The 19815-nt window shown below is 40.0% G+C and overlaps 1 protein-coding gene across 3 annotated transcripts in view; it reads right to left on the bottom strand.

The window, feature by feature from the left end:
* Positions 1 to 19815, bottom strand: part of FGD3 (FYVE, RhoGEF and PH domain containing 3) — a 111326-nt gene that overhangs the window by 59920 nt on the left and 31591 nt on the right. Inside the window, exon 1 of one of the 3 annotated variants that reach the window (XM_074914289.1) lies at positions 19467 to 19564. The exons of 1 other annotated variant lie outside the window; for it this stretch is intronic. Coding sequence is in view for 1 of the 2 variants with exons in the window: in XM_074914288.1 (XP_074770389.1) it covers positions 17509 to 17536 (28 nt within the window). In the remaining variant the exon portion in view is untranslated. Of the gene's footprint in view, positions 1 to 17508; positions 17568 to 19466; positions 19565 to 19815 lie in introns of those variants that run through there. One more of the 3 variants, XM_074914288.1, reaches the window with a different exon arrangement.

The raw sequence follows: 19815 nt of genomic DNA, 5'->3' as shown, positions 1-19815 counted from the left end.
CACTGCTGCCCCCAGAAGTGACAGTAAATGCAATTCAGCAGACATGGGATGGAGCTGGTTAAAAGATTTCCATCAAAAGTCCAGAAAATCTTCAACGCTCCTTCTCTCCCAGCAGAATGCTACCACGGGAAACAATAAAGGAAGAAACAAAATGTAAAATTTTCAAACGAAACACTTCATTTCATGGTAAGTGCCATCCCCAGGGAGCTGCAGAAGGGCTGCTGGTTTGCGTCCTTACGAGAAAAACACAAAGCCTGCAAACCATGCCAGACCATGAGGAAGACTGTGAGAAATTTGGTAAATTAACACACTTATAACAATAACAAAAGAGGATTTTTCATAGGAAAAAACCCAAATAGCTAAAATAAACAAATTTGTGCATATAAAGTACAAAAAGTACCAGTAGCTTCCCCAGACCTGTGGTGTTAGGATTTGGGATTCTGGGATTTAGTGTACTTTTATCCTTTCTGACTACTTTTAAATGCCTTAGGTAAGGACACTTCCTTTGTTAACAGACATTTCTATAGTGTCCCAAGGGTCACTACTGAACATCACTGTCATAGTATTTTCCATAAACTTGAATCAAGATTTCCCACCTTTAACCTCATCAGATTGTTTTAAAGCAAGTTCCTGCATGCTAATCCAAGTAATTCAAGGCACTGGTACACATGCCTCATCATCTGAATCACAACAGACATTCTTGAGAAGTCAGTTTTCAGCACTGATTTATTTCTGTTCTTGAAAGTGGTCCCAAGGGCCCATGGCTCCACTGAATATCACACCTTGCAATGAGCTCCCCAAGTACAGCTGTACCGCACACTGTGCTGGAGAACCACGAACGAAGGTACCCACACAGCTTTCATTGAAATGAAGGATATTTGTCTGACCACTGCCTATTCCACTACTGTCTTTAGAGGGGCCTGAGATTCTACTCTTGATTCAGAACTCTTTCTAGTGCTTCTCTCTTTTTACATGCTTATTTTAGTGCAGTCTCTGCATCTCTCATTACAATCTTGTTTTTATTGCCTCATCCAGAATAGCATCTAATCCAGGTGCCTGTGCAATGCCACTCAAACCCTCCTCTGCCTCTGGGACATTTCATTCTTCATCACACAGTCAGGGATTACTCCACAACTGCTTTAAAGAAATCATTGCAGAGTTTTAATGATTCTTTTAATCTGATTTAATATCATTTAAAGAACTAGCTTTTTAACAGACTTGCTAGTTCACCACAGAAGGCAGGACTGTGGGTGTCAGTACAGGCTCTCTGACCTCCTGGGATCACTGGGTGCAGCTTGATCATTAGGGCTTCTCCCTTAGACATGGCTTAGCTGGCAAACTGGTATTAAAAGCTGGCTATAAAAGTGATTCTTAAGTGTTTGCTCTACATGTATATGTATGTATATAATTTATATATATTATTATATTATTATTGTCATATTATTGTTATATCATGTATATATATAATATATATATATATAATATATACATTATAACAACAGTTAGGAGAAGATCTCTGAGCAACAGAAATGAGGAGCTTCACATCCAATTCTGTATACAGCACCGCTCAACATAGGTGCGTAAACCAAATTCCTGCTGAGATCTTTATACTTATTACATGACAAGGTAAAGAAAAGGCAGAAACCCAAGCATGTCTTAGAAATCCTGCTGCTAGATAGTCATTACACACAACCTCATGCTGAGGCAAGGAAAAAAAAAAAAAAAAAAGAGAGAAAAAACCAAGCAGGCACTCACTTCTAGTTTTAGGCTTTTCATGTTGCTCTGAATACAACTGGCCACCATATAACCCACAGGCAACACAAACGAAGGGGTCTTAGAAGACCTTTCAGATAGTCCACATTCCCGCCAAAGTGGGAATGACAATCTCTGCTGAGGTGTAATTACAGGATCAACTCAACTTGCCACTGACAGTTGACAAGTTGAGCTGATCCTGTTGATAGCCTTCTGCCCTACAAAAAGGCAGAATCTAGCATTAACTTTGTGGAAGGTCATTTTTCCCTGGCCAAAAATAAATAGACTTTTTCACTATTATTTTATAGCAGGCTGTCAAGCCATTTCTCACTAAAAACAAGACAAAGGCTAAAAAACAGCAGCTGAAAGGAAGCAAGGACCAGCTCCTAACCCCAGCAATTCCAAGAGGGCTGTAGAAGTAGCAACCAGAAAATCCATACTGAGAACAGAATAAAAATATTTAAGAGGAAAATGAGAGAAAAAAAAAAAGAAGCACCACTGAATACATTCTCCATCAGGACTAATAATAGGCACATTAAAGCCCTAAACCAAAAATATTTTCTTTTCCTGTACAAAACAGGATGCGGTATCACAGTCAGCAACCATCTCCTGAGGTTATTAATGACAAGAAAAAAAAAAGCTGTTGTCTTTCTAAACCAAACTGAGCCCTCTGCTAACATTCACATGAACACTGAGGAGATGGTTGGCTGCACTGCACAGCCCCAGCCTTCCTTCAGTCACAAGAGTCAGTCCCAGATGTCAGGGCTGTACCAAATCCTCTCTGCAGGAAGGTACCTGGCTCTTCCAGGCTGGTGCCCCAGGGACACTGCGCAGCCTCATCCCATCTCATTCAGAGGACGAGAGACCCTGGGGAAGCAGCTCCTAACCACGCACCACTGTTATCCAAGCACTGTATGGATGCAATTCCCAAGAGTGTAAAACTCCACATGTAATTATCTCTTGGCTAAGAAACTTCTAAATGAATTTCATTTACACTCTGCTGGAGTTTAGGTGGGGGGTGATGGATTGTTTGTTTTAAAGGCTTTTTTTAAGTAGTTTTGTGTGTTCTCTCTTGTGGCTTAATTCAAATATTTTAATTTCTAACTCTGATTTCTGTTCCTGTGTCCTTAACGCTGCTATCTGAGTTATGATAACAAACTACATAGTCAATGACCTGACCAATGACAATGTTAAAATGTGTGCTTCTCAGCCTTATCTAAGTGGCAACTCTCAAGCTCTTTCTTACTATTTTGCGACAAACCTGTACCAAAGTAATTTTTTTAAATTTTGCTTATATTTTGTACCCCTCTGGAGAATATCAGTCTGCCCTTAGCTTTCATCTCCACAGCTGACTTTGACACGGACGCCTGCCAGTAACCTTTCCAGTACAACAGCATTTCTATCACATCTCAGAATTTGGGCACATCTTACCAGATCTGGTCCCAAACTTTGGCAACACAATTTCAAGCCTTCAGGGACTTTCAAGGGACGGAGGAAACAAGAGATTAAAAATGGTTTTTTAAACTGAAAATCTCACTCTAGTGTTGGGAGATTATTGACAGTGAAGTCAATTCTTGAATTTAGCTACAATTTTCTCAAAATTTACACTCGGCCTGCTTTTCCTATAGGCATACAGACAGTAAATGTTGTAGGATATGGAAGGCAGAGATATGAACTTCTATGATTTAACAAAGTAAAATGGACAGACTGAAAAAAACCTCATTCTTTTGGAGAAACCATTTAGCTGACTTCCCCCCCCCGCCAAATGGCACAACTCTAGGCTAAAATAATAAGCACAGTAGCTTTCTGTGACACCAAGATCAAAGGATGAAGAAAGAAAACTCTGAGCAGCTTCCATCTAGTTAGGAAAGCAGGTTAAATTATGTATAAAGATTGCAGCATAAAGAGTGACAAAGTAAAGAGGTAGCCTAGGACAGATGTCAGCCAGCCTGACACTGCAGGTGACAAAAGACCTGCCAGTAACACTGCTCACAGTGCACATCAGGGATTCAGCCATCAAGTGAGGATGTCAGACGACCTTCCTCTACAACAGAAATGTATGCAAAAAGAGAAGAGCAGCCAGACTCATCTTTTTTGGTGTATAGAAGTCTTGTCTTATTTTTGCATTCTGAAGTGCAAAGCAACTTGCTTAACTTCAGTGCTAGGTTTCAGACTCACAGGCTGCGTCCCACATACCACCACTGTGGTGTCCTGCAGCAGAGCAGCAGTGTTTCAACTTACCTTTCCCTCCCTCTTCCTCTTCACAGTTCAAACTGGCTTCTCATTCCACCTTTTTCTGGTTATTAACTCAGTTTAGCTCTGGTCTCCAGATTTAGCCTGGACGTTTCTTGCACAACATAAGGGTGCTTACCCAGGGACCACCCCCTCGTCCCCCAGAAGGGAACACCCATACATAATTGTCTTTGATTTCTATACACAGGTTCCTCCGGTATCAGCTGAAAGGCCACCAAGGGCGAAGTGCAGTATGTAGCTGCAAATATAAACACATTTTCACCATGGATTTTCTAAGTTAAAGGCATCATTTTGTCTATCTGAGAACCTCACAGCCGTCACTGATGCCAGATACATGCAACATGGCTTCTCTGAGAAGATGCATATGCTGGACCCCTGATGAAGGGATGCAGGCAGAACCATTATTCAGCATTCCTGAGAATTCCCTCTTAGATGAGCACAGAGCTTGCCTTTTTTTTTTTTTTTTTTTCTCCCCTTTTCTTTTTCTCTTGACAGGTAACAGGTTTTTCATTATGATGAAAGAGTCCTGATGGTATAATTACACTGGTTATGCAAATCAAAGAACATATTTCAAGGTAACAACACTCCTGGGACTTCACATCTGTACTGCTTTAACACAGGAATTGTAACACCAGAGCAATCCATTACTGTAAAAACCTTAACAGATTTTATACCACTTAAGACGCAAACCAATTATCCCGGCCAAAGCCATTTCAATTTGTTCCTTTCAGATTACCTGCATCTGGGTGATTTACTGTCCTGAAGAGTCTCTCCTAAGAACAAAGAGGAAGATGGCAGATCTGCAATTCCCAGAATTGTTTATATGGTGGGAAGGGAGGGAAAAAAAAAAAGAGGGGAAAAACATCACACTGCCCACCTTCCAGTGATTTAAAAGACTACTTTACACAAAGGCAAGAAACAGCCAGACGTTAGTCCCTATAAACAAGATTCCAGCCTTCATTTAAAACTGCGACATAAAAAAAGGCTTCATGTGCTTCACTTCTCTCCTTTGACTAGAAGCTTATTAATTTTTTTTGCTAATGACAAAAGCACCACTCTCACACTGCTCAGTTGATGTGCTTGTGAGTCTTCTTAATGGCACACATTACAGTGAGTGAACTCTCATTTAACCAATAAGGAGACTAAAAATTACCCTTCACTTAAGATTTAATGACATCTCCAACAGTGTCACAACCAACTGTCTGTCTTTTTTAATCCTGAATTGTTTTATTAGTTTTAGTAAATCAAAGAGCCTCTGCCCATTGAAAAGTCTATTTAGGTATTAAACAAAAGTAGGTAAAACTGAGCTCAGATTTTTTGCTATGGAACTGAGCTCTGCAGGGGAGGACTAGCTTTTCTGTGTTACCTCGGTGTGCTGCCACTCCAGACAGTAGAAGTTAAGAAAATTCAACTTCATTACTGAAAAGTATAATGAGTGTGTTTACACTGATACACTATATTGGTTGGCAGAGCTGCACATTGCAAAATACAGAACAGTCTCACAGTAGTGTACTTCCAGGAATTAACAGTAATCATTAAAGGAGAACATATTTCAGCTCTTAGCGCTGCTCGGCAACTCCCTACCTGAAGTTTACTGCCTTTACAGAAAATTACCAAGCTGCACAGTCTTTGAGGTTGGAAGGGGCTTCTGGAGATTGTCCAGTCTAACCCCTCTGCTCAAAGCAGGGTCACACAGAGCAGGTTCCTCATGACCTGGTTTGACTATCTCCAAGGAGGGACACACATGTAATGGTACAACATCTATAGTAACAACAACAAAAAATTTTTTTTCTATTTAATACAAATGTAATGAAAAAACAATGTGAATTGTTCTTTCTCAATAAAGAAACACTTTACTGAGAAAATGAGTCAAAAGAAAACAGTTTAATTTTGTCTTGATGGGCAGGAAGTGGAGAGGAGCTGACAGGTCACGGTGGTACCCTCTGCTGAATACTGGAAGATCGAGTACCACACAGGGCCACAAGAGAAGCCTTTAAAAGTCTGTACAGCACTGAGGGGCTAAAAGCAAAAGCATCCTTAGTTATATGCTGCTTCCTCATACCTGTGCTTCTAACAGATCAGCTCCACATAGCTACTGGAAAGTCACTGCAGTGGAAGCCTCATCGTGGTCCAGCCAATGACGGCCTAAATACAAATTTCTAGAGACTCTGGGCACCCTACAATGATGACCAAAGGTCCATGCTACACTGCACTGGTTTCTCAGCTAACTAGAAAACACAGTCCGTCCTTACACCACCACTTATGCAGCCTCAGGCTCTGCACACTGCTTCCACCAGAGACCCACAGGGCAGTCAACAGCCTGCAAGGTTATTCCGCAGGTGCTCCTGACATCAAAATCCATGTTGCTTCCAACTCCACGGGGATACACAAGCATATTCTGTACTCTGCGGATGGAGGAACCGAGAGCTAAAGCATTATTTCCCTTGCACTAACATCTCCTTAGCCAAGATCAATGCTTCTTCATTCTGTGATCCACAGTCTCTAAGGCCTAAAGCAAGAGCAAGAAAAAGAACTTGGAAAGGTTATAGGTGTTCCACAGAAACAACGCACAGACAAATAAATTGGAAGTGACTGAAATCCACTGAACTGGCTCCAGTATTTTGGATCCCAGAGCAGATGCAGGATAGTATAAAGCATCCTTTATGTTTATTTCAGCCTGGCAAGCTCCAAAGAAAGTAACACCAGCTCAAAGGCCTGTAACACAGACTACAGAAAAAAGCTGCAGTAAAAGGAACTATTATTAGTTTTCCCAACAAAAGTCCAGCTAATTTGTTGTATCTGTAGCAACCATTTCATCTCTCCTGTTATCTGTAATCGCACTTTAATCAAATCAGTAACTACAAGATGTGAAAACAAGGACATTTTGTAAGCGCCTAGGTGACTATTCGGACAACAGTTTTAAATCACGAACAATAAAATCCTTGTGACTTACTGCTAAATCTTCATTCTAAAGAAAAAACCTATCATACTTCATCTCAAAATTGCATTACAACTCTGCTGGTAATGATTTTAGAGAAATTCTGAAGAAATCTGAAGCTCAAGATGAACAAAAAAACTGGTAACTATTTCAGAATCAGATCATTAACCTAAAACATGTATTCAAATTAATACCTTGATAATAGTAAACATTTTCTCTTGCTTAGATGATAGGTATCAATCCTGAAATAAACTAAGAGTCTGGTCTATCATTACATGAAATGTAACTGGCCACTAGCATTTTCAAATATAAATGCATAGCTAATAGCAATAATTATAAACCATGTTGCTTGCACAGGACATATCTGAATATTTGTGTTTAAAATTATATTGCATAAAACAGCATTTACTGTTTCAATAATTACTGGTTTTCATTGAATTTCTGCATCATTGTTCCATAGCGCCCTTTTATCGATGGAGAATTCTTAATGCATACAACGTATGCTTGCTGGCAAAGCTGCATTATTAAGGAGAAAGGATGACTGGAAATAATGGAGGGATTTAAAAATAAAAGTGATTACAGAAATATAGAAGCTATTTAGAAAAATGCAAAGAATTTTCATTGTAGAAGAAAAACAGTACAAAAAGATCATTACAAGATTATTTTAGATAATGAATGACTCCTTTCATGAATTTATAAGTCTGAGCTCTTATAATCATTGACATTGAAAGTATAATTTATTTATATCATCACAATTGTATCAGTTCCTCTGAATGGGTTATGGATAAGTGATTTTTGATTTGCTTTGAGTTTTTTCAGATCTATTATTGCATATTGGCTTCAGCTAGCCTCAATTTCTGCAAATGTTACCTCGCAAGGAGATAGGACACCTCTTAGAGCAACATCTTTACACATGAAGTGAGGACCTGAGTTAGCATCAATCAAAAAACAAAAGAACAGTAACACTAGTACATCTGCAAATTCCCTAGTACACTTTCTGCTTCCTTGGCAGCACACTGCTTGGTGTCAGCAAACACGAGCCCTCCAAAGCTCTTCCCAAAAATAAAAGAAGTAAATACAAAGCATGTGCATACATGAATTGCAATAAAGTCTGATTATGCTGTCACACTAGCTCCAGCCCACCTTGTTCCCCTTCACAAGTGACTGCCATCAACTTGCTGCACAATCACTTGCCCACCACTGACCTGTGGCATATGATGAGCAACTCCCTCAACATGCATGATGACTGTCACCAAAGGTAGCGCTCAAAGGTGCCTTCAGTCATGTTATCCTGCTCATAAATAAACGGGGGCTAACTAGGAGATGCTCAAAGCTTAGGCATACCCCCCCCCCCCCCAAATCTGGCACTCATAATTCTACGCAAAGTCTGCATTAGTCACATCTTCCCACCTCCCTTGTTAGGGAGCGACAGGTCTCTTCAGAGAAACCCAGGCAGGAAGACTGCAGCCACAGGCGGTTTCTAGGGTGAAGTCAAGGCACTGATAGCACACACAGCCCAGCTTCCCCCCGCTGCTCCTTGCTTGGCCAGGGCCCCGTGACACCGTGTCCCCAGCGGTCCCTCCTGCACGCCCACCTCAGCCCCTCGGCCATCCTGCAGACATGCCACAGGAACAAGCTCGGAGTGACTGACCCTCATCTCCAGGGTCCCTTAGCTGAGGCTGTGCTCAAAAATTGGAAAAGCTCTGGTCAGGTTTTATTACAGACTGTGGCAGAGGAAAAAACATAACCATCAAGCTAAATAATTGCTTAGAGGTGGTTTTTAATTTAAAAGCTCATTTGCACTAATGATCAGGAAGAATCCTCTATTTTGTTCACTGCAAGATGCATGGTTGCTGACAAAATAACCAGACTAAAACTTGAGTCAAATGGCAAAAAATTCTAGTTAATCTCTCCTTTTTTCTTGGTCACATATCAGAATGGATTTCTTCTTTCTCACCATGGTGCACCTTCTCCACTTGACTAAAGACAGGAATGCAACTTCTACAGCCTTATTTTCCTAATCAGGTATCTAGGAAAACCATCCTTGGACTGAACAGATACTTCTTCCTTCCCACAGAGCAGCCAGTTTTGGATTCTCAGATGCACAGAAAGACAACATACCTTGCAACAGGTTTATGCTAAGAGAAAGGCACAGAGCACCAAATACAAGCTGAGGAATGCTACATTAATCTTCCATTTCCTGAAACAAGGAGATGCATTTGATAAAAGTGTGACTGCCTTAAGTGTAACAAACAAGTGTGTTAATGATTGGTTCTTTTTGCATTGACAAGCTTAATTAAGTGGATACCCAATACATGTTTTAGTAATCTTAGAATTCTGTATGTAATTTAAAAACATTAAATAATATTTGAATGCCAGAGTGCATACCATATATGAAGTATATGCAGTTTTCAAAATAAGTGACCCCAAGTATTTCAGTTCACTGATCTCATTTGATGATGGAATTACAATGGTCAGATTACAGTTAAATTGTATAACTAATTCTAGCCATGAAAACTATATAAACTTTTTCATATCAACTAAAATTCATTTTATCACATATTATAAACTGTATTATATGCTGGGGTTCATCATTCTTCTATACAGTAAGATATATTTTATTTCAAAACACTTTCAGAATTACAAATATAAAAGCTTAAGCCGTAACAATACATTCGTTTCTTTAAACATAGAACTTCAATTGTAATTCCATTTAACAGCATAAAATTCCAAACCACTCAGCGATCTGTTGGAAATATAGATGATAATGTTAAATTAAAATTACTGGGCTTTGGCACTGGAAAAAAAAAAATCAAATCACTTTTAAACATAAAAAAAAAAAAAAAAAAATCACCTGAAAGGCTGATTGCAGGATTCATAATGACTGCATATGAAATGGCAAAGGCTGCCAAATCTAGTAGTTTTGGCGTTTAAAAAGGATGCAAATGAGTCTATTAAGTGTCACCACCATCCAGGCATCAGGGACTGGGAACAGTGGGGCAGGAGTCTCTGCTCTCCCCGGGGAAACACACCACACTGCAAAACCCTCATTACCATTAGTATTTACACCACACCATAGATGTTCAATGACATTTTACAGTCAGATAAAAGACTAGAAAGCCCTGCCTGTGGGAATCAAAATCTACTAGGACAGAGCAAAGCCGCATGAGCAGAAGTGGCATAAGCCTTTGTGAGCAAGTCTAAGCACCCTCCGTACACACTGCATCCCGTCCCTTTGGCACATTTGCAGCAGCAAGCACAGAGGACAGAGTCTGGACACTTACTCCTACCTTATTTGACTCTGTGCAACACCAAGAGCTTTGCCAGTTCTGGGGAGGGAAGAACATAGAACATATCCACAGGGAAAGCGTGGTCCTCCCTGTGAGCTGGGATCGTTAGTAATGGCAGGGAGAATTTGGAGTGAAAAGGTCTAGAAATTTATTCTAGCTTGAACTGAAGGTCAATTTTTTCCCCATGTCTAAGTTTCCCCTGTTTGATGAAGGAAGGAGACCACAAAGTTGGGAACTCTCTGGAATAAGCAGTTGATGCATTGGAAACAGTCAAGCACTACAACGACAGCCACAATGTCAAATAGTTAATAATTACAAGTTGTAACAGCTTGTCAAACTGAGGAGAAGGAAGGTCAACCTGTGACTAACAGGGGCACCCGTAGGTAAGAACCAGCAACAACCAGGTCTCAAGCAGTAAAGATAATTTTTTCATTCCATTTTCATTTAGGTACAAATCTATAGTCCACTCGACATTGCATCATAAGATGGGTATCAGCAGCACGTGCTCCAGAAGTTAGCAAGCAATGGGAAAAAATGCCTGAAAACATTTAACACCAGGAAAAACAACTGTCTTCATCCTCTGATGCTGATTCCAGGTAGGAGGGATGCAGCACCAGCATAACTCAGATTAGCTTGGCACCCCCAGTTACTGCAGCTTTTCAGAAGACCTGCCATCACTGCCTGTGTGATCACAGAGAACAATAAAACTTAAACTGACACATTTTATCTCAAAATTGGAGCAGGCTAAAAGCTCACACTTTAACCACTTCGGATCTGAGCTGGTAGATGGTAACAGTGTTCTCCCATAATCTGACTGCACAGTTACATTCTTGGATTCTTAAAAGGTTAAAATTCTTATTTCGGTTTATCACATTCCTTAGTTGAGGACAAATAAAAAATAACAGAAAAGAAAAAAACAAAACCAACCCAAAATACCCCAAACTTCAAATAGGACCATATCAAAGGCCAGTACTTATCCCTTATCTACTTCAATTCAATTAACATTTTCAGGGTACCTGAGAAGAGATACAAAGTCTAACAGCATAGAAGGATTCAGTATCTCATTTAAACCTCTTTTCTCACCCGACTCTGAGGTTAAAACTGGGAGGGAGGGGTGGAAATCATGTCTGGAGATTTTTCAAATGTTCTGCTTTCCAACAAAACCTAGAATTTCTTTTAAGAAATTAACAGAGGAAAGTCCCATGAAGCAAAAATAGAACTCCCATAAACAGCACTCATCCACAAATCTAAAGAGAATCAACACTTCACTATTTCTAAATCCACTTTAATTTGTAGGTACTTGGGTAAGGGAGCAGCTCAGACAAGACAACGTGGGTAGCAAGACAGCTTGGTAGAAAGGTATTACTAAATAATTCAGGCCCTAATCTTTAGCTACTAAACCATAAAGGGTAATGGTAAAAATTGGTTTAAAGATCTTGCGTGTGTCACACAACCATTCACATGCATTTCTGAGATGAACAAACTTTTGAAGTTATTATTATGTTAGAAAATATGTCTCAAGCAAGAATGCATTCGTTAGCTATGAAGCAGCACAACAAGGTCAAAACCTTATTTCATATGTGCATCCATCTCCTTTCTCACAGTCAGAATGAATCTGTGCGCTGGATTCACTGCTGTTGTTACCGTAGCTTAAATACTACCTGTGCATACATACATACATATACAAAATCATCCTCCCAATCTGACATAAATCAACTCCCAAACTTGTTCCAACATGCAGTTCACTTCATCACAGTTCTGAGCACTAATTTCCCACCTTGCCAACGCTTCTTATACAGCAAAAAACCATTACACAAATACTAAAATCAGTGACACTTTTGAGGACTGCAAGATTCCAACCAAGTTTTAATTAGCTTGGTTTTGTTTGTTTATTTTTGCAGAAGCACATAACGAATTTTTCTTTTGTTTTTTAATATCATGGAAAAAACAGGGTAGTATTCATATTCACTATGGATAATTATCTCAAAAAGCTAAGCTTATCTTTTTGCACAGTGCTTTCACAGGTAGACAGATAAATTATAGCAGACAGTACCAGTAGCATTCACAATTCCATATTTTGCAGAAGCTTTTTATTCTTTGCCTTATCCTTAACAATGCTTGAAACCAATTCCTGATTTGTCTGGATAATTAACATCCAAAATTCTTCACAGATGAACTGGAGTGAGTTTGAGTACCAGAGAATGCAGCTATTCATCAACACACAGTCCTCACTGGGTGGACAATGGCTTAAATTTTACTGCACATTGAAGATGATGTAATTACCAAGATTGAAAGGTATGTAATCTATACCACCAAAGAAAGTATTAATAGTGGTATGATCAGTGAAGGATAAACAAGAAAGCAACATTTTATGATTGCATGGAACAATAGTAGTACTGATTTGAAAAACCCTACTGCCTACATTATGCATAGCTGTGTTGAGAAACAGGAAGTACTTGGGTGGAAAACTCATTATGAAGGGAGCTGGATCATCCAGGGCTTAATGAAACCATATGAAATCTGGATCCTTAGGGGACTGTCATTAGTCCATTCACTCATATCAGTCTAATTGTCATTATTATTATTATTACTACAAGTAAACCTGTGGCAAAGGTACTTTCAACTCATTGCTCTAGAAGATAGCTCTGAATTCTTCCTGTTTTGATTTCCCCCATCAAAATTTTAACCCATAAACTTGGCAGATCTGGCAGCACGGAACCTGTTTTGGGCTAATGCAATCATGCAATTTGCAGGCAGTAGCCCTGTAATAACTACCAGCTAGCACTGCTTGGCTGTAGAAAAGTTCATGATACGCATAACTTTATTTTCTTAAACACTTTTCTTCTGACCTTTTTCAATTATTTGTTTTCTTTAAGGTCAAGACAACTTTCTCCCCACCACTTACCTGCTAGGACTCAGACTCAAACCATGCAGCATACCACATTGCTGCCTGACCCTATAGTCCTCCCCTTCTCTCTGGGCATGCTTCAAACTGGCAGCAAATGCACACACTGAAAGACTTGCATGTCCCCCTAGACTTAATTAAGTGGCTTAGAAATAAACCCGTTTCACATTTATTTACTAAGCATTCACATACTGCTTGAGAGAGTTCTTCAGTCAGTTTCTACTTACCTAAGGATGAAGAAAACACCTCAGGATTTTCCTTACTTTGAAATATTCTCTTAGTCTTCTCTCACTCTATCTCAGCATAAAAATGAACATTCATCCAAACTGCTGTACTTTGGACACACAACATAGGACAAGTGCAGGAATAAATGAGGATGTATCATTTAGATAATTTAGCTGTCAACTGAATACTTCGGGGCACTGGACTGTCAGAGTCTATTTCTACTTTTAGAAAATAATAACAGAAAGTTAATGAAACATTGCCATCAGAATACCCTGCTCAGAACAGGCACAAGAGACTGCTGCTCAGAAAATGCATATGGTAGAATTTACATTTTCATGTAAAAGACAGAACAATCTTTCAAATCAAGGTTACAGATACTGTCTCAAAGCTCTTTGTTTCAAGAGCACTAGATATAGCTACATCTGAATTTTCTTAACAGTCTCTCTCAACTGCAAAGACATCACCATTTAATCTAACCAGCAATACCCCTGCCTTGATCTACCCATGCTAAACACCATTGCTGAACAGAATTATTATCAAAGTTAGGAAGATATGAAAGTTCCACTGTATACAGCAAAGCATATGCTATCTAGTTTTACCTTAAAGTTTAAAAAAGCATGTAATTTCACTTCCCTGAAAATATAAGAAAGCAGGAGAGAATACTGTATTAATAGGAATGTTTGCCTGTCTTTCCGTGACATTTTAAAGTTACATTTCTAATCATGAGATCATGAGTGCAGGAAGCGGGGCGGGGGGGGGGGGGGGGGGCTACTTAGGGTTTATACCTATTCCAAAATTGCTTTTCATTTACTGTGAATATTTATGATAATACCGTAGTTTGAGCAGTTCTCAGCAACACCAAGCAAAAAACCCAATTAATTTCAAAATAGATGACCCTCTCCTGAAGCAGCCAAGAAACTAACTAGAAATACCAAGTCCAGTGATAAGAAAAAATAATTACCAAGAGTTGTTTTCACTGAATGACAATCTACAGATTCTAGCACCATGACCAAAGGCATGAAATAAACCTATTTCCAGAACCAAATCTCACCCTTTTGGAAACATGGTCACTTTTTTGCTACAGCAGCATGTTTGCTGTCCCTTAATCATTCCCACCCTGCCTTCCCCATGTAAATACAGACTAACCAGAAAAGAAAAGGTCCTATTAAGGTAGCATTTTTGGTAAGCTTTATTCAGTGGATTCTTCTCCAAAACACTGACAAATAGTCTTTCCCACAACACTATTAAAAATTCTGTGCTAATCCAACTTCTTTTCTTTTCCAGCCGTATTAGCATGGCTGTGCTTGAATGAAAGTCTCCCTGAGAAGAACTGTTTTACACAGGTACAGCTGCAGGCAAGCACGGTCAGACCAGTCTTCTAGGGTGTGTCTGGCTCAGAGCAGAGAGAGGACACAGCAGATCAGACCTGAGTCTTGCAGACTTATCCAGGATGTTAAAGTTGTTCAAGCCTAAAGGTGGACATGGCAAGACACACGAGTAATCCGATGGATTTCAGGAGGACTGTTCATAGGACTACAGTTGCAGCGTGTATCATCCACAGTTTTCAAAGCCGGGACTACCTATACGGTTGAGAAGTGGTGTATGGGTCAGAGCCCTGGAGAAAGTCAGTAATACACTGAATTTTGTAAGCATTGCCTCAGAAAAGATGAAAAATTACCTGTATTTAATCTTCAAAACATCTACTATTATTGTGAAGTCAGGTCCAACTAGGACTGTAGGACATGATGAAAGACATAAGTAATGGTTGTAGAACATGCACTTAGGGAACCACTGCACACCTCACCTCTTGCAAAGCAACAGAAATGCAACTAAGAACACAAATGCAACGTAAAGTACAATTAAAAACTCAAAGTCTAGTGTTAATATTAAATAGAACATATTCTCCAGTCTCTCTATTATCAACATAAAAGCCACCAGCTGTCAGTAACGTTCACTCTTTCTCCAGTCCCAGCCCTCCATGACCTAAATATTCACTGATTAGTATTTCTGTGCATTTAACTCTTTGAGGGCCCAGTCCTGAAGCCCTTCACCTTTCTCCATCCAGGCTGCTCAGAGGGAACACAAGAGCACTGGGCACCTCCTTTGGAAGGGAAACTCAACACCTCTCAAGATCAGGCCACGAGCTCCGTTAGCCCTCTTGTGTCATACCTATTTCCAGGCTCCTAGAACACGTTAACGGCAATTGCCGTTCATTCCGCTTCTTACAGCAACGTTTCCAAAAAAGGACATTTTATCAAACCAAACAGTCAATAGCAGAAAGAAATGGTAAATCCTGTGCTGAAGGACAGAACTTAACACAGGTGCAAGATAAGAGATGGTGGAACAGATTTATACTAAACCTCCTCCAGCTGAAGGAGTCCTCCTGCCCTGCTCAGTCAGCCAGACACTGCATCATTCTTGGTTAGAAGGTTTCTGTCAGGTCAATAAACTCTCCCAACTCTGAATTGATTCAGCTCATCCCATGCACGGGGAAGTGGTGTGAAAGCAGGCTGCACTTTGGGTGCCCGCAAGACCACAGGCAGCAGAAAGTGGAACTGGGCTCCGAGACATCTCCTACCATGGTACAACAGATAGGGCAGCTGTTTTGACAGGTCCCACGCTCTGAGAACCCTGGGAATGATATGGTTTACAGCAACTCAACTGACCAGTAAGCAGCAGCACTGCATCTCAATTATTTTCGCCTAATAGCAAGGAAAAAAAAATACAGAAACCTTGTTTTCCAACAAAAACTCACTGGGAATCAGCAGTATTCAAAGTATCCAAAAAATGATACTTTTTTTTCCTTCTTAAAAACAAAGTCACCTTTACAAGTAAAATAACCAGTTTCATCATCCTACCTTCTAAGATCATGGTATTTTGGGCAGTCATTCAATAAATTTAAAACCAGCTTGTCTTTGATAACCAAAGAGGTCGAGACCTTTAACTTTTCCAGTGAAGCATTTTTTCCAGACCTCTATCATTTTTGTGGCAAGGGTTTTTTAATGCCACATCTGCATTTATAGGGGAAATGAAACTTCAACTAATCCCATGCTTAAGTGAAAATGCTCAATTTTGGTTTCCTGTTGGAACTTGCAAATGCAGAAACTTTTTTTTTGGGGGGTGGGAGGCAAAGAGCAATAGCTCTATGAAAACAGGATTTTAACACTGAATTGTGAAATTATTCACTATGGTGAATTCTTCACTTTTTTGGATGGTCAGGGGGAGGGACCCTATAGTTGGAAAGAATTTCTGGACCTTGGATACAGTTCTTTATGGCAGACCCCATGTACTGGGAAAGACCAAGAACTAAACTGCAAGCTAGCACCGGTCTCTGACACAGAGCAAAACCAGGTTGCTCCTAATAAAATACTGCAAAAGGATATTTGTAGGGCTATTCTGTATTCAGAATAGTTGCAGACTACCCAGTCCTATTCTGTAGGACTGAAACCAAGTCTTTCCTTCTCTTTCCTTAGAAATGGACAAAATTAATAGGAATAAATACAAATGCCTTGATTTCAGGTGTTAGTGAGCTCTTAAAGCGCTACTGCTAACATTAGATGGAGTAAAAAGCATAACTTCAATCTCCGGGACCCTTAAGTACCAGGAATGCTGTAATGCCATCTTCACTGCCAATCTGTCCTGTCCCCACTGGGCCTTCATACATCTACAGGGGGTTGTTTTGGTGTGGATTTCCTTACAGCACCAAGCTTAGCTCAAAGCTTGGGAGTAAGAGGGGGGGTTTTGTTTTGTTGTTCTGTGGTTGGGCTTTTTTGGGGGGTGGGGGGGTTGCTTTATGTTAGGTTTGGTGTATTTTTTCACTACTCCTAAATTCATGACTTTCAAGTCTTTGCCTCTAGCATTTATGGTATGTTTCATAACTTTAAGGATCTAGAAAGCAAGATAGGTTATACAGATTTTTGTGGTTACATAACTCCATCAGACTCTTGCTCTTACTTGTTCTTATCACTGATATATCTCATTGTTTTAAGCCTCTAGCTCAAATTAAATCTTAGATACTCAAGATGAATTTCCAAAGGACTGGATTTTCTGCACATATTTTGCTATATTCGAAATAATAGGCAATATTAAGTAGAAGGGGAAATAGGCTGTGTCACGTAAACATGCTTCAAAGGACACAATCCTACCTGGCTCTAGGTAATTCCTGTTAAACATTACTTGGAACTTCACCCCAGCAATCAGGCAGAACTCAACACTTTTCCAAATTAAAAGTAGTCATTATATTATTCATGTGGCAGCAAGTAAAGCATCAGGTTGATGGGAGTGGAGAGGAAAACGTCTCGTTCTTCATTTTCCCATGTCAAGCATGTAGGGTAATAAGACAAAGACGAAAGTCACTGCCATGATGTATTTGCTTTCTAATTGCCTCAGTACTGAAACATGCTCACAACTCTGCCACATGGGCAAGCAAATCTGTGTGTCCTTAGAAAATGTCATGGATACTAAACTTCTCCTCCAGGTTTACATAGGCACAAGTGACAACTGCAACGATTTTTACTTCCATTTACCCCAATTACAGCAGTTTTGTCCTATCAAGAAGTATGATGGTAACTCAGAAGCATGTAATTACCCTCCTCTACTGACACTGAAACATCACCTCCACAGAACATCTACTACTACTTGTCATTCCACTAAATTCACTACAAATTATACACAGGTTGCTGTTGCAAGTATGAAATAAACACCTTTCCTCCCATACTACAAACCCTGCCAAGAAGAGGCAGATGGTAGCACTAGGGAGAAATCTCCAGGTAAAATGTCTACTCCCTGAAGTAAATACTCACCTAGTAGATTCCTGAGATGGGTCACCCCAAAACACTATCCACAAACTAAGCCCCTGTCTAACTCCATGCATGTGCCTGCAGCTATGGGAGTGAAGACCAGAAGCCAGATGCTTTGCCACCACCACTCCCCAACAAAGCCTCACTGCAGCCACTGCCTTCCTTGCACACCCTCTCTCACCTGGTTAGCCTTTCACTCCCTTCTGAACACAGTGCCAGCACTTGAGAAGAGCGTGAAGTGCCCTGTACAGTCTAACCCTTGGCAGGCTGGAAAAATCTGTGAGTGGTAAAATTTGAGTGCCTCAGACTGACAGGGGAACTGAACAAAAATCTCACTCCACCCTGGGCAGCATGTCTTTAGTTAAGTCCCAAAGAGTGGGAAGGAACAGCTAGCACCACATCTTGCAAAAATCTCCACCCTCTTCCTACGTTGGTGGTGCATTCAGCACCCCTTAGCAAAGAAGGGTGGAAAGAACTGTTTGTTTCTTGAACACGATCACTTTTTTTCTTGCTCTCCCCAAGCTTGCCCCGAACTCCAGCCATGCCTGAATGAAAATGCTCTTACACGTTAACTCGTACATAACTTTCAGAAGTCCCCAGGCTCCACATCCCACATGGTAAGGCTATGAGAAGACAGGAAGCCCCAGGGACCATGCAAGAGCTCAGCAGAAGTTTTCAGGGCTGCAACACTGAAATTACAACAGCTGGAAGTGCTCTCATGTCCCTGTTTAGATCCTACCTTAGCTGTGCAGCAAATTATATACGTTGGACTGTGCTTAATCAAAGAAAACCCTGGAAACATAATTTACTTTAAGAGCTGGATATCATTAGAAGTTGCATACCAACAAGAGCTGTAAGAGAACCAACGCATAAATAACAAATATTTAGAAAACAACAAAACAGAAAAGAGGTGGAAGGAAAATCTGATCCAGGTCCCCATGTTGTCATGGTGACTTCACAGCCATTATGTACTTCAGACACATTTAGAAGAAAGCTGCATTTTTACCCTTCCCCAACAAATAATGCAAGGAAGAACAAAAATAAATCCTGCCAGTTCATCACAAGCCACTCAAAGGGCCATCCAATCCTTTGATCAGGCAGCACCCCTGAAATATTTTAATCAATACTATTACTGCACTGTGATTCATGTGCTCAGACACATGGAAACAGACGTAAGTAGAAAATTTAAAAAAATAATCCAAACCATTTATCATACAAGATGAAGATACTGTTTGAAACATTTCTGACCACGCTTGTATCAGACAGGTTTCTGCTTTCAGAATATTTAAAAAATAATTACTTACATCATTTCATTCTTCCCCGTTTGCAGATACTGTTTGCAATTGGTTTTCTTTTACCGAGTACTACTAGTTCTACATGCTACTCTTATCACACATATAAATCAAATAGCCTTAGCCTGTTTAAATATAATAAAATCCTCTCGACATCTACATGCAAATGCTGCATAAATACGGATTTTTGAAAGCATGCACCATAGAGATCATAAAATCAATCCAGCTCATTACAGCAGGAAACACAGCAAACACTTTACTACCAGCTTCTAAATTGCTCACACAGAGCATGCATTGCAAAATGCCACTAAACATTTCCACTTCTACACCAATAAAAGGCAAATGCGTAATATAGTCAAAG

This window comes from Athene noctua, chromosome 10, assembly GCF_965140245.1.
Source record: "Athene noctua chromosome 10, bAthNoc1.hap1.1, whole genome shotgun sequence".
Lineage (NCBI taxonomy): Eukaryota > Metazoa > Chordata > Aves > Strigiformes > Strigidae > Athene > Athene noctua.
This window is presented reverse-complemented; position numbering and strand designations above follow the sequence as displayed.